At 41.2% G+C, this 16,297-nt stretch overlaps 1 protein-coding gene across 1 annotated transcript in view; it reads right to left on the reverse strand.

Moving 5' to 3' along the window:
* ALKBH1 (alkB homolog 1, histone H2A dioxygenase) overlaps positions 1-16,297 on the reverse strand; it is a 36,952-nt gene that overhangs the window by 19,995 nt on the left and 660 nt on the right. Inside the window, exons 2-3 of the mRNA XM_012476836.2 lie at positions 8,080-8,188; positions 74-236 (exon numbers count right to left, since the gene is read on the reverse strand). Coding sequence (XP_012332259.1) covers positions 74-236; positions 8,080-8,188 — 272 coding nt within the window. The remainder of the gene's footprint in view (positions 1-73; positions 237-8,079; positions 8,189-16,297) is intronic.

The following is a 16,297-nucleotide window of genomic DNA, read 5'->3' on the forward strand; positions in this document are numbered from 1 at the left end:
CAGAACAGTTCCTTCAAATACTGTGATGATCTGAGCTGAGTATTAACACTTTATTCTGATCAACAAGACTTACCTCAGGAACTCTTTGCTTTGTTCCCACAGATCTTGGGTCTCTTCTTTAGTCATGTGTTTGTCCAGGTTACATACATTAGGTTTCTGGGAATATAACTTAAGGCACTGTTTCACCCAGTGCCACTGGTAACCTGGGAGGAAGGGGTTTGGGATAAAAATAAACCCTATACAAAAGACAGGCGGGAAAAAAGAAGAGGGGGAAATTATTCGTCAGTTATTCAAATAATTTTTGTTTGTTGACGTCTTTATACCCACTATTTTGTTATTTTTAAAATTTAGTTCCCATTTTTTTTTTGGTCATGCTTCAAGTTAATGAACAGCTAGGTTTTGATGAACATTAGACATCTACCACTATGTAAATGTGTCTGGCTTTCTGGGTATTCTCAAGAGAAACAAATATTCCACAAGGTTAACTGTGTTATTCCAAAGCAAACTTTAGAAATGGCAGTACTAAAAGTACACCTCTAATTTTTATCAGGTCTTGCCATTTAGAGACATCCAAGACTTCTTTACTTCCCTATTTCACTTATTACAGGCATGATTATATGAAATCTTATAATAAATTTTAACTAAAACAGATTTGAAAATCATCATCTAATGAATGGCGTGCTGATTATTGGTCTATTTTCTCTCAGTTTCAAATCCACTCTTCTATATTTAACTTCATAAATATGGGGCTGAGACCCTGCCAACTCCATTTCTTATTTGCCAGCTGGCTCTCTGCTAACCTGTACCTATAAGGGTCACTAATGGAAGACTGGAGGGCGGAAGTTGGTTCTAATATAGTTTTTCCACATCACTAGAATTAGTCTCATTATGTCCTCTCCTCAAAAGTCTAAGCCCCAGTTCCATGTAGTCCCTCTTCCAAGCTTCTCAATATAGTAATCCCAAGCTCTTTTGTTGTTCCTCCCAGTTGTAGGGGTGATAGTTGCTTCCTGCAGTTACTGTCTGTAATATCTCCGTGTTTGTAAACAACTATAGCTAACACACAACTATAAGTGTGTTAAAGATCTCTGTGACCTTGACAACAACCTAACCTCATTTTTCTCCTCTGTAAAAGATTAATAATAGGGCAGGTGCAGTGGTTCATGCCTATAATCCCAGCACTTTGGGAGGCCGAGATGGGCAGATCACCTGAGGTGAGGTCAGGAGTTTTAGATCAGCTTGGCCGACATGGTGAAACCCTGTCTCTACTAAAATACAAAAATTAGCCAGGCATGGTGGCAGGGACCTGTAATCCCAGCTACTTGGGAAGCTGAGGCAGGAGAATCACTTGAAGCCAGGAGGTAGAGGTTGCAGTGAACTAAGACTACACCACTGCACTCCAGCCTGGGTGACAAAAACAGACTGTCTCAAAAAAAAAAAAAAAAAAAAGAATTAGAGATTAAAGGGATAAAAAACCTTGTCTAGAAAGAAGGGGCAATAAAGATAAGTTAAACTCCTTTTTGAAGACCAGCTATCAAAGAAAATAAAAGCTTAGGCATAGTCATAGAAAAATAAAGAGTTAAGAGAGGAGTTTTTGGTTTTTAAGGACTGGCAACACCTAAGTATGCTTACAGATTGTGAAGAAAGAGCCAACAGAGAAGAGCCAGTTGGAATCAGAAGAAATAGAGCAAGGTCTTGAACGCTGGAAGAGGTAAAGAAGGTGAGCTCAAGAGGGTAGAGGGACTGGCTCTGAACTAAAGGAATTCCTCTTCCTCTATGACTGGATGGTGGAAATGAGAACATTTGTTTAAAAGTGTAGGGCCATTGGAAGCTGAAAGGGTTTGTGCCCAAAGGATTCAGTTTTCCCAGATAAACAGCAAGGTCATCTCAGCAAGTCTGAGCATGGTTGGGGCAGGTCTTGAGGAACAAGAAGGAATCCAAGCAATGATATAAAAGACACGCATCATATAATAGTGCAATGTTCCTCTTGCAAAGGGATTTTAAAAACAGACAAACAGATTAAAGCTTAAAGATTTCTGAGTTAAATGTTGGCAATAATTTGAAGGTCTTCAGTTCCTGGTTGAACTCCAGATCTAGTCTAGACCAGAGGTTAGCAAACATTTTCTGTCAAGGACTAGATAGTAAAGACTTTAAGCTTTGAGGGTTATTTGGTCTCTTTATTTATTTTTTATTTTTTTGGGACGGAGTCTCGCTTTGTTATCTAGGCGCAATTTCTGGCTCATTGCAACCTCCACCTCCTGGGTTCAAGCGATTCTCCTGTCTCAGCCTCCTGAGTAGCTGGGATTACCTGGCTAATTTTTTTTTTTTAGTAGAGTCAGGGTTTAGCCATGTTGGACACACTGGTCTTGAACTGCTGGCCTCAAGTGATCTGCCCGCCTCGGGCCTCCCAAAGTGCTGGGACTACCCGCATGAGCCACTGTGCTTGGTCTTATTTGGTCTTTTTTATTTTTTATTTTTTAACAGAGACGTGGTTTCACCATGTTGGCCAAGCTGGTCTCGAACTCCTGGCCTCAAGTGATCCACCCATCTTGGCCTCCCAAAGTGCTAGGATTACAGGTGTGAGCCACCACGCCCAGCCTTATTTGGTCTTTTTAGCACTTAATTCTGTCACTGTAGCCAGAAAGTAGCCATACATAGTAAGTAAACAAAAAGGTATGGTTGTATTTCGATAAACTGTGTTTACAATAAAACTATAGTTTGCCAACTCTTGGTCTAGACTATTAGCAGTAACAATTCATTTTATGGAAATATCCTTAGGGAGAATTACTATGGAAAGCAGACAGTAAAGACACTGGGCTGAGAGCCTCACACAGAAACAACTTTGTTATTACCTACTTTTCCTCTCTTCTCTTTGGCATATAATTTAGACATAGAATAATGATAAAGTTTAATAACAGCTATTAACAATATATGTTTATTCCTAAGTCATTAATTACAGTAGATGCTAAAAATAACTAGATGCCTATAAGTGTCAGCCGCTGTGCTAGCAACTTTACGTTATCTCATTAATCTTCAGTAACTCCATGAGGAAGTTATTAATCCAGTTTTGCAGATAAGAGAACAGAAGCTCAGAGGGGTAACATGACTTCACTGATTCATCCCTCTCTCCTGGCCCATCACAAGGCTTGCACTCATTTGGGATAAGACAAACAATCTGGGATACGACAGACAAAGTTGGATTTGTGGCCAAGGAACAAGCAAAACCAGTAAGCCCACACAGGCAACGAATCTATGCTCTTTGCATTTAAATACTAGGCTCTAACCAAATGAATCTCTGAACATCATCAATGGTCCACTATCAGAATTTCAAAGAGATTTAAAACCACATGCGATTCAGCTGAAAGGAGGTTATGCTGGTGCAGAAATACATAGAAAATAACCTGAAGATTCCTCTATTTACTAAATCTTACTAAAAGCACTTAAAATTCTATGTCTAGATTCTTGTAGATACAGAAAAAAAAATATATAGACAGCTTAGAGATATTCATCATTGCAGCTGATTAATCCTGTTCTACCGCTTAGCATTATCAATAGCATATACTCCAAACTAAACCTAATGACCAAAGTCATTGACCTTTTGGCATCAAGGAAACCTCATACAGACAAAGATTTTTACCTTTAAGCACTAATTTGATTTTTCATATGTTTTTAAAAGTAGCTCCAAAATACATTTGGATTTTATGTTTCATTTATCAGTAAAATTCTCCAAATGATTTGGGAGAGTGATAGGATCATCAATATTCTGGAAAAAGATAGGAAACCCCCCCACAACCTACCTACCATCTGCTATCATCACAATTTCATGAAATGAAGAATATTATAATACCCCAAACATATCAGACTAAAGGAATAATGCTTCTGGTTTAGTCCAAGCTTGAATGATGACAGGAAATTTAATCTCTCTTTAGGCAGTCCATTTCAGATAACTGTTGTCTTCTTATTATTGGGTTAAAATCTGCCTCCCAGCCAGGCACAGTGGTTCAGGTCTGTAATCCAGCACTTTGGAAGGCTGAGGTGGGAGGATCACTTGAGCCCAGGAGTTCCAGATTAGCCTGAGCAACATAGTGAGACCCCCGTCTCTACAAAAAATTGAAAAACAAAACAAAACAAAACTGGGCATGGTGGTGAGAGCCAATGGTCCGCTACTAAGGAGGCTGAGGTGGGAGGAACGTTTGAGCTTGGGAGGTCAAGGCTGCAGTGAATCATGATTGTGCTACTGCACCCCACTGGGTGACAGAATGAGACTCAGTCTCAAGAAAACAAACAAAGAACCCCCCAAATCTGCCTACCTTGTACCTACATGCTTTCCAGGTTAAAAAAAAAATCTGGCCAGGCATGGTGGCTCACGCCTGTAATCCCAGCACTTTGAGAGGCCTAGGTGGGTGATCACCTGAGATAGGGAGATTGAGACCAGCCTGACCAACATGGAGAAACCCCATCTCTACTAAAAATACAAAATTAGCCGGGCATGGTGGCACATGCATGTAATCTCAGCTACTCAGGAGGCTGAGGCAGGAGAATCACTTGAACCCAGGAGGTGGAGGTTGCAATGAGCCAAGATTGAACCATTGCACTCCAGCCTGGGCAACAAGAGCGAAACTCTGTCTCAAAAAAAAAAAAAATCTGCCTCTCTATAATTTGCAGTCATTGGTCTTGGATTCTGACACCTAGAGCAACCCCAAATCATTTTTATGTGCTTGATAAATACACTGACCTAAGCAGTTAACAAATACATTAACATGTAATCCTCATAAGAACCTTGTGAAGTGGGGACTTTTTTTTTTTTGAGATGGAGTTTCACTCTTTGTTGCCCAGGCTGGAGTGCAGTGGTGCAATCTCAGCTCACTACAACCTCCGCCTCCCAGGTCAAGCAACTCTCCTGTCTCAGCCTCCTGAGTGGCTGGGATTACAGACGCCCACCACCATGCCTGGCTAAGTTTTGTATTTTTAGTAGGGATGGGGTTTCACCACGCTGGCCAGGCTAGTCTTGAACTCTTGACCTCAGGTGATCCACTGCCTCAGCCTCCCAAAGTGCTGGGATTATAGGCATGAGCCACCACGTCCAGCAAGTACCTTGTGAAGTGGGTACTATTTTTATATACATTTTACATATGACAAAACTGAGGGCAAGAGAATTAAGAAACTTGCCCAAAGTCTTGCAGTTAGTAGATGGCAGGGCCAGGATATAAACCCAGGTAGCCTGACACCAGAACCTATGCCTTAACCACTGTCTGCACTGCTTCCCACCACTTCTTGTGCAAGACAATTTTTCCATGTTTAATGCTGTCATGTTCCCCCATAAGTCTTTTCTTTCCTAGATTCTGTTTCTGGTTTCCAGACCTATTATCCTCTTGTTCAAGAGGATAATACGTCCTCACACAAGAGTGTACAGACAGGTTGTAGTATACTCAGTTTTCTTCAGATTAAGTAAGATCCAGAAATAAACCCACAATCGTTTTGATCTACTCAGAGTAAGAAAAGACTGTTCTTTCCCATATTTTGGCCATTATATTTCTATTAAATACAGCTTATGGGGGAAAGTAAGTAAAAACTAAATAAACACAGCTTACAATGAGAGGAGAAACAGAATAAACTCTCCAAGGATATAATGAGGCACCCACTCAAAAGATGTGGTTTAATTAAGCAGTAAATCCTAGAAAACCTCAGAAATCAAGTACAGCAGTTTGGATAATATAAAACCCAAGTGGGGTTAAGTTTGTGGCATGAACAATCTGTTAAGGGGAGACAGCCTAGAGCAACAGAGAATCATGGCCTTAAAAATAGGTGCTAGAGGCTGGGTGCAGTGGATCACCTGACGTCAGGAGTTCGAGATCAGCCTGACCAACATGGTGAAACCCCGTCTCTACTAAAAATACAAAAAAGTTAGCTGGGCGTGGTGGCGGGTGCCTGTAGTCCCAGCTACTTGGGAAGCTGAGACAGGAGAATGAACCGGGAGGCAGAGGTTGCAGTGAGCCAAGATCCAGCCTGAGTGACAGAACAAGACTTTGTCTAAAAACAAAACAAACAAATAGGTGCTAGAGCTGAAAGGTGAAGAACGGCCTCCAAGAACAAGACTGTTGGTGATACACGCGCTACATTTACCCAAACTCAAGAGGAGTCATGCTGTTATATCTTCCCATGCTATTCACAAGTATTTCAGTGGTCACAAAGTACTAAGAGCTGTATGAAAGACTCCTGGCCACTGGCACAATGAAAACAGTTCTTTTTAAAGATTTCCCTTACTTTTAACCCATATTTGATATCACAGGGCAATGTTAACTTTTACAATGGCCCCAGGAGCCTGGAAAAAAGGTTAATAACATTAACCATTCTTCATTATTTTCTTAACTTCTTCTTTTTTTTTTTTTTTTTTGAGACAGAGTTTTGCTCTTGTTACCCAGGCTGGAGTGCAATGGCGCGATCTTGGCTCACCGTAACCTCCGTCTCCTGGGTTCAGGCAATTCTGCCTCAGCCTCCTGAGTAGCTGGGATTACAGGCACGCGCCACCATGCCCAGCTAATTTTTTGTATTTGTAGTAGAGATGGGGTTTCACCATGTTGACCAGGATGGTCTCAATCTCTTGACCTCGTGATCCACCTGCCTCGGCCTCCCAAAGTGCTGGGATTACAGGAGTGAGCCACTATGCCCGGCCTATTTTCTTTATTTCTTTCTCTGTAAAATGAGCTACCCAATGTTACTAAATTAAAAGTTGCAGATGAGTCTATTAGAATTGTTTGTTTGAGACATGAACTCACTCTGTTGCCTGGGCTGGAGTGCAGTGGCATGATCTAGGCTTACTGTACCTCAAGCAATCCTCCTACCTTGGTCTTCTGAGTAGCTGAGACAACAGATGCATGCCACTACATTTGGCTAATTAAAAAAAATTTTTTTTTGGCCAGGCAAGGTAGCTCATGCCTGTAATATCAGCACTTTGGGAGGCCAAGGCGAGTGGATCACCTGAGGTCAGGAGTTTGAGACCAGCCTGGCCAACATGGTGAAACCCTGTCTCTACTAAAAATACAAAAATTAGCTGGGCGTGGTGGCATACACCTGTAATCTCAGCTACTTGGGAGGCCAAAGCAGAAAAATCTCTGGAGCCTGAGAGGCAGAGGTTGTAATGAGCTGAGATTGTGCCACTATACTCCAGTCTGGGTGACAGAGTGAGGCTCTGTCTGGGAAAACATTTTTTTTTTTTTTTTTTTTTTTTTTTTACAGAGACAGGGTCTTACTATGCTGCCCAGGCTGCTCACAAATTCCTGGGCTCAAGTGATCCTCCCAACTTGGCCTTTTAAAGTGTTGGCAAGGTGGTGTGAGTGATATTCAGCCTTGACAGCAACAAGTTTTCTTTTCTTTCTTTTTTTTTTTTTTTGAGATGGAGTTTCACTCTTGTCACCCAGGCTAGAGTGCAATGGTGCAATCTCAGCTCACCGCAACCTCCGCCTCCTGGCTTCAAGCAATTCTCCTGCCTCAGCCTCCCAAGTAGCTGGGACTACAGGTGCGCACCACCACGTCCAGCTAATTTTTTTGTATTTTCAGTAGAGACGGGGTTTCACCATGTAGACCAGGATGGTCTTGATGTCTTGACCTCGTGATCCACCGATATTGGCCTCCCAAAGTGCTGGGATTATAGGCGTGAGCCACCGCGCCCAGCCAGCAACAAGTTTTAAGTTTTTATGCCATTTTAGAATGTGACTACAGGGGCAGTTATGAATTATTCATAACTATTATTTGACATTTATTACAAAATGATAAATTATTCTTCACAACACTTCTGTCAAATCAGATGCTCAGAGTTGTAGCAGGGAGTCTAGTTCTGTAGTCTTATTTTGTTATTTTTCATGCCACTTTCAGCCACATTTGTAGGCACTGCTGACTCCTGTTCTATCCTTTCAAAATGGACATCTTAGACAACGTACAGTCTAGAAAGAGTTTGGAAATGAAACATTTATCTTTTTATTATGTGTATCCTTTGTCTATTTACTTGCTCACAGTTCCTTCTTTGAAGACACAAAGACACAATGACTGTGTGATTTTGCCTTCTCTGAGGTCAGTTACACTCACCAGGATAGCCTTTGAGTCCATAGGCTTGCCACTTGCTGATGGGCTGAAGACCTGCTCTACGTGCATCGTGTTCACTGACAGAAGACACATTTAGCTGAGATGTGACCACCTGGCAGGAAAGAAACAGAACTTAAAGGGCTAAATCTATTTTGCAGGTCAACCCTGGGAACCTCAAACCTCCAAAGATATTTCTTGTATGAGGCAAAGCTAGGATTCTTTTTTTTTTTTAAGATACAGGACCTTACTCTGTTGCCCAGGCTAGAGTGCAGTGGCATTCATCATAGTTTACTGCAGCCTCAAACTCCTGGGCTCAAGTGATCCTCCTGTGTTGGCCTCCCAAAGCACTGGGATTAGAGGTATGAGCCACTGCGCCAGGCCAAAGCTAGGAGTATTAAGTCTGGGGTTAATCTTAGCTCTACTGCTTACTTGATCTAGACATTTTACATGAGTCACTTAATGTCTTAGAATCTCAGTTTCTCATCTATATACTAATAGTAGAATCACCCAAGTTAAGAAAATAAGAAAATTTAAGCAGGCTAATTTTGGCTTTCAAAACTACTTCTTCCTATGACATCATACCTTTGCAACTTCTTATGGAACTGAATCATGAAAGGTATTTGGTGTACTGAAATATCCTGAGTCACAAAGCTATTTACTTCAGATAGGGGTAACAGTAATGCTTGTGAGACACTTGTGTAGAGTTGGTATTTAAACAGAGCTATAAGGAACACCAAGCTGGAGAGGGTGAGAGAATGAAAAGAGAAGGCTGGGGTCGCAGTGGCTCACGCCTGTAAATCCAGCAGTTTGGGAGGCCGAGGAGAGCAGATCACGAGGTCAGGAGTTCGAGACCAGACTGGCCAGCATGGTGAAACTCTGTCTCTACTAAAAATACAAAAATTAGCTGGGAAACCCCAGCTATCGGGAAGCTGAGGCACCAGAATTGCTTGAACCTGGGAGGTGGAGGTTGCAGTGAGCCAAGATTGTACCACTGTACTCCAGCTTGGGGATAGAGCAAGAGTCCATCTCAAAAAAAAAAAGAGAGAGAGAGAGAATAAAAAGAGAATGCTGTGTAAACAGAAAGAAAAAAATGTTTCAATAAAACACTGGTAATCCTGTTTGCTAAAAGCATAATACTTGCCCTCTTTCAGATGAAATGTCAAACCAATGCTATAACTTCTGCTTCTGCTAAACACAATGGATTTAGTATTGACCAGGTGCAGTGGCTCATACCTGCACTTTGGCAGGCCAAGGCTAGCAGATGACCTGAGGTTGGGAGTTCAAGACCAGCCTGACCAATATGGAGAAACCCCATCTCTATTAAAAATACAAAATTAGCCGGGCATGGTGATGCATGCCTGTAATCTCAGCTACTTGGGAAGCTGAGGCAGGAGAATCACTTGAACCTGCGAGGCAGAGGTTGCGGTGAGCTGAGATCATGCCATTGCACTCCAGCCTGGGCAACAAAAGCAAAACTGTCTCAAAAAAAAAAGAATTTAGGCCGGGCGCGGTGGCTCACGCCTGTAATCCAAGCACTTTAGAGGCCAAGGTGGGCGGATCACCTGAGGTCGGGAGTTCAAGACCATCCTGACCAACATGGTGAAATCCCGTCTTTATTAAAAAAAAAAAAAAAAGAATTTAGTACTTCGGGGTGATGTTTTCTTTTACATTAGTATCTAACGGATGGCTCGTTATATTGGTTACCAGACCCACCATACAGTCACTGAAGTAAAACCATTAAGACAGTCAAGTGTGGTGGCGTGTGCCTATAGTCCCAGCTACTTGGGAGGCTGAGGCAGAAGAATTGCTTGAACCTAGAAAGTGGATGTTGCAGTGAGCTGAGCTCATGCCACAGCATTTCAGCCTGGGCAACACAGTGAGATGCTGTCTCAAAAAAAAAAAGAGTATATATATTATATACATATATATGAAACATTCTCTTCAAAAGAGAATGATCTTTCATCCTATCAATTTCTCCAAGTCTGGAGATTTGCAAACAAAATATCAATAGTTGGCTGATGTATAATAAATAATAAAATAATAAAATGGCTATCTGAAACCCTCTAAAAGTATTTATCAGCTGAGTTTTCCAGGTACCTAGGGGCTGATAAAATACTTTTTGTTTGTTTGTTTGTTTTGAGATGGAGAATCTCGCTTGTTGCCCATGCTGGAGTGCAATGGCTGATCTTGGCTCACTGCAACCTCTGCCTCCTGGGTTCAAGCGATTCTCCTGCCTCAGCCTCCCAAGTAACTGGGATTACAGGCATGCGCCACTAAGCCTGGCTAAAATGTTGAGTAGAGACGGGGTTTCTCCATGTTGGTCAGGCTCCCAACCTCAGGTGATCCTCCCGCCTTGGCCTCCCAAAGTGCGGAGATTACAGGTGTGAGCCACCGCTCCCAGCCCAATAAAACACTTTTTGTTTTTTTTTTGAGACAGAGTCTTGCTCTTGTTGCCCAGGCTACAGTGCAATGGCGTGATCTTGGCTCACCTGAACCTCTGCCTCCTGGGTTTAAGTGATTCTCCTGTCTCAGACTCCCGGGTAGGTGGGATTACAGGCGCCTGCCACCATGCCTGGCTAATTTTGCATTTTTAGTAGAGATGGGGTTTCTCCTTGTTGGTCAGGTTGGTCTCGAATTCCAACCTCAGGTTATCTGCCCGCTTCAGCCTTCCAAAGTGCTGGGATTACAGGCGTAAGCCACCGTTCCTGGCCAATAAAACACTTTTAAGCATTTTGTCATGATTTCTTAATTAGGTCGTACTTAATACTACACTATAACTCAACACACTCTCAGAGGTGATGTTAGTGGACCTATTCTATTACATGCTAAACTGAACCACACCATGAGCTTTTTATAAAAAGTTTTCTGCTTTCTCCCTTGCCAGACTGTTAACCACCACTTTCCCCACACTCCCATCAGCTGGCTTGTAAAGTAACTTCTCTTAATTACTACTTTAATCTGCTTTGAGCTGGGGAACTAAACATCGAAGCCTTCACATACTCAACACATACTGTATTTATTTAGTATCGTTTTAAGACCTGTACTAGGCACACTATGGTTCATTCTCTGGTGGCTAACATTCCAAAAAGTGTGTACATATTATGGTAAAATGTAGGTAAAAGGAGCTGAATGAGGGTCTTAAGGGCTCTCCAGAGAAAAGTGTATTATATTTGGGATGTGGACTTTCTGTATTTTGACAACTCGATGACCATTCTTTTGCTAATAAATGAAGGTGCTGAAAAGCTGACCTCAAGTATGCAATCATTAACACTTAATACTATAGCATCCCAATTTTATCAGAGCTGTTAGGAAGCTTGGAAAGAATGCCTTATCTAGACATCTGTGGACAACACCAAGAGAAAATTAAGGGACCGCATATCCTCAACGTTAAAGTGGATTGTAAAGAAAGGAAATGTAAACTGAACTACGCTTTTGGTTCCCCCTGTTTTCCCTCTTGCCTATTACGTTCCTTAAAATTTTTTTAAAAAAAGTCTATATAATTGGGAGAGAGATCCAAGATGGCTGATCATTAGCAGCTCAGGCTCGTAGTTCCCAGTGAAAGTGCAGAGAACGAGAGGATGCCACACTTTCAGATGAATTTTTGTTGCTCACAGACCAAGAGATTCCCAGCAGAGGAGCCCCACGGGTCACCAGGGCGACTCTTGTAGCCGGCGCGGTGGTTTTGCTGGCGCCTTAGCGCGACAGTTTGTGGTGCAGAGTCCGGAGATTCCCAGGCAGAAAAGCACCATCAATCTTAACACCGCTGTTTTGGCCAGCGCAGTGGATTGCTCAGATTTCGGCACTGGGAATCAACAAGTTGGACGTCTGCTCAGAGACCTAGTTAGAAAGTCGGTATTACAAAGACGACAGACGGATAAATATATAATGAAGGGAAGAAACCAGCGTAAAAAGGCAGAGAATACTCAAAATCAGAATGCCTCTCCCTCTACAGGGGATCGCAATTCCTCATCAGTAACGGAACAAGGCTTAATAGATTATGAGTGTGTTCCAATAACAGAAGCAGGTTTCAAAACGTGGGTGATAAGAAACTTCTGTGAAAGAAAAGAGAGATCCAAGATGGCTGATGATTAGCAGCTCGGGCACGTACCTCCCAGTGAAAGCGCAAAGAACGAGAGGACGCCACACTTTCAGACGAATATTAGTTGCTCACGGACCACGAGATTCCCAGTGGAGGAGCTCCACGGGTCGCCAGGGCGACTCTTGTGGCCGGCGTGGCGGTTTTGCTGGTGCCTTAGCACGCCAGTTCTTGGTGCAGAGTCCGGATATTCCCGGGCAGAAAAGCACCATCAATCTTAACACCGCTCTTTTGGCCGGCTCAGTGGATTGCTCAGATTTCGGCGCAGGGAATCAACAAGTTGGACGTCAGAGACCCAGTTAGAAAGTCGGTAATTATAAAGACGACAGACGGACAAATATATAATGAAGGGAAGAAACCAGCGTAAAAAGGTAGAGAATACTCAAAATCAGAATGCCTCTCCCTCTACAGGGGATTGCAATTCCTCATCAGTAACGGAACAAGGCTTAATAGATTACACCGGTATTCCAATAACAGAAGCAGGTTTCCAAATGTGGGTGATAAGAAACTTCTGTGAATTAAAAGAACTTATTCTAACCCAATGCAAAGAAACTAAGAACCTTGAAAAAAGGTTTAACGAAATGTTAATGAGAATGGACAATTTAGAGAAGAATATAAGTGAATTGATGGAGCTGAAAAACACAACACGAGAACTTCGCGAAGCATGCACAAGTTTAAACAGTCGAATTGATCAAGCGGAAGGAAGGATATCAGAAGTCGAGGACCAGCTCAGTGAAATGAAACGAGAAGACAAGAATGCAGAAAAAAGGATGAAAAGGAATGAGCAAAGTCTCCAGGAAATATGGGACTATGTGAAAAGACCTAATTTACGTTTGATAGGTGTACCTGAATGTGATGAAGAGAATGAATCCAAGTTGGAAAATACTCTTCAGGATATCATTCAGGAAAATTTTCCCAACCTGGCAAGGCAGGGTAATATTCAACTCCAGGTAATACAGAGAACACCACAAAGATATTCTTCAAGAAGACCAACCCCAAGGCACATAATTGCCAGATTTATTAGGGTTGAAATGAAGGAGAAAATACTAAGGGCAGCTAGAGAGAAAGTTCAGGTTACCCATAAAGGGAAACCTATCAGACTTACAGCAGATCTCTCAGCAGAAACCCTACAAGCCAGAAAAGAGTGGGGACCAATATTTAACATCCTTAAAGAAAAGAACTTTCAACCCAGAATTTCCTATCCAGCCAAACTAAGCTTTATGTGCGAAGGAAAAATTAAATCTTTTGCGAACAAACAAGTACTTAGAGAGTTCACCACCACCAGGCCTGCTTTACAAGAGCTTCTGAAAGAAGCACTATACATATAAAGGAACAACCAATATCAGCCTTTCCAAAAATACATCAAAAAGCAAAGAACTTTAACACAATAAAAAATTCACATCAACTAATGGGCAAAACAGCCAGCTAGCATCAAATGCTGGTATTAAACTTACATATATTTTAATTGGATAAAAAGCCAAAACCCATCGGTATGCTGCATCCGGGCCCATCTTACATGAAACAATACACAAAGACTCAGAGAGAAGGAGGAAGATTTACCAATTGAACAGAGAGTAAAAATAAACTAATAAACAAAAAGCAGCAGATGCAATTCTCACCTCTGATAAAGTAGACTTTAAAGCAACAAAGATCAAAAGAGGCGAGGAATGACATTACATAATGGCAAAAGGATCAATGCAACAAGAAGAGCTAACGATTCTATAGATCAACGAGATAGAAAATTAACAAGGATATTCAGAACTTGAACTCAGACCCGGAACAAGTAAACTTAATAAATATTTATAGTACTCTCCACTTCAAATACACAAAACATACATTACCACCTCACACCTATTCCAAAGGTGACTATATAATTGGAAGTAAATCACTCCTCAGTAATCGCATAGCATTTCATAGGTTTAAATTAAATATTGGTTGGCTGTTTGTTTGTTATCTTCTTCCCTTACTCCTTCCTGATTACATCATTAAGTATAATTATCAGTATAAAAGAGGTTTTCAATACCCATTACTAAATTGCATTCTAGCCTGGGCAAGAAAGCAATACTCCCATTCTCTCTCCCTCTTTCTTTTCCTTCTCCCTCCTCCCCATTCTCTCTCTCTCTTTCTCTTCCTTTTTTCTCCTTCCTATTCTCTCTCTCTCTTTCTCTAAGAAAAAAAAAAAAAAAAAAAAAAAAACTTCTGTGAATTAAAAGAACTTGTTCTAACCCAATGCAAAGAAACTAAGAACCGTCAAAAAAGGTTTGATGAAATGTTAACGAGAATGGACAATTTAGAGAAGAATATAAGTGAATTGATGGAGCTGAAAAACACAACATGAGAACTTCGTGAAGCATGCACAAGTTTAAACAGTCAAATTGATCAAGCAGAAGAAAGGATATCAGAAGTCGAGAACCAGCTCAGTGAAATGAAACGAGAAGATAAGATTGGAGAAAAAAGGATGAAAAGGAATGAGCAAAGTCTCCAGGAAATATGGGACTATGTGAAAAGACCTAATTTACGTTTGATAGGTGTACCTGAATGTGACGAAGAGAATGAATCCAAGTTGGAAAATACTCTTCAGGGTATCATTCAGGAAAACTTTCCCAACCTGGCAAGGCAGGGTAATATTCAACTCCAGGTAATACAGAGAACACCACAAAGATATTCTTCAAGACCAACCCCAAGGCACATAATTGCCAGATTTATTAGGGTTGAAATGAAGGAGAAAATACTAAGGGCAGCCAGAGAGAAAGGTCAGGTTACCCATAAAGGGAAACCTATCAGACTTACAGCAGATCTCTCAGCAGAAACCCTACAAGCCAGAAAAGAGTGGGGACCAATATTTAATATCCTTAAAGAAAAGATTTCAACCCAGAATTTCATATCCAGCCAAACTAAGCTTTATAATTGAAGGAAAAATTAAATCTTTTGCAAACAAACAAGTACTTAGAGACTTCACCACCACCAGGCCTGCTTTACAAGAGCTTCTGAAAGAAGCACTAAACATATAAAGGAACAACCAATATCAGCCTTTCCAAAAATATATCAAAAAGAAAAGAGCATTAACACAATGAAAAATTTACACTAACTAATGGGCAAAACAGCCAGCTAGCATCAAATGCCAGTATTAAACTCATATATATTCTAATTGGATAAAAAGCCAAAACCCATCGGTATGCTGCATCCAGACCCGTCTCACATGCAACGATACACAAAGACTCAAAACAAAGAGAGGGAGGAAGATTTATCAACCAATCAGAGAGTAAAAATAAACAAATAAACAAAAAGCAGGAGATGCAATTCTCGCCTCTGATAAAGTAGACTTTAAAGCAACAAAGAGCAAAAGAGGCAAAGAAGGACATTATATAATGGCAAAAGGATCAATGTAACAAGAAGAGCTAACGATTTTATAGATCAACGAGACAGAAAATTAACAAGGACATTCAGGACTTGAACTCAGACCCAGAACAAATAAACTTAATAAACATTTATAGAACTCTCCACTTCAAATACACAAAATATACATTACCACCTCACACCTATTCCAAAAGTGACTACATAATTGGAAGTAAATCACTCCTCAGTAATCGCATAGCATTTCATAGGTTTTAAATGAAATATTGGTTGGCTGCTTGTTTGTTATTTTCTTCCCTTATTCCTTCCTGTCTACATCAAGTATAATTATTGGTATAAAAGAGGTTTTCAATACCCATTACTAAACTGCATTCTAGCCTGGGCAAGAAAGCAATACTCCCATTCTCTCTCTCTTTCTCTTCCTTTTTCTTCCTCTTCTTCATTTTTTTCTTTCTTTCAAAAAAAAAATCTATATAATTGAGATCGGGTTATGAGACTGGCTAATTTTTTCTATTTTTGGTGGAGATGGGCGTGGGGAGGGTGTCTTGCCTTGTTGCCCAGGCTGTTCTCGAACCTCTCGGTTCAAGCGATCCACCCGCCTCAGCCTCCCAAAGTGCTAGGATTGCAGGCGTGAGCCACCACTCCCGGCCTGTATTACCTTTCTTAATCTCCATGGGGGAAAGTAAAAAGAAAGAACGGTGCTTGTATTCCATATATACTTGTTTGCCATTTATTTTCAACACGGAGGGATTCTCTCAGAATCCTTCAATG

The sequence above is a fragment of the Aotus nancymaae genome, unplaced genomic scaffold (genome assembly GCF_030222135.1).
Source record: "Aotus nancymaae isolate 86718 unplaced genomic scaffold, 86718_ANA_hifiasm-v0.15.2.pri h1tg000011l, whole genome shotgun sequence".
NCBI classification, from domain to species: domain Eukaryota; kingdom Metazoa; phylum Chordata; class Mammalia; order Primates; family Aotidae; genus Aotus; species Aotus nancymaae.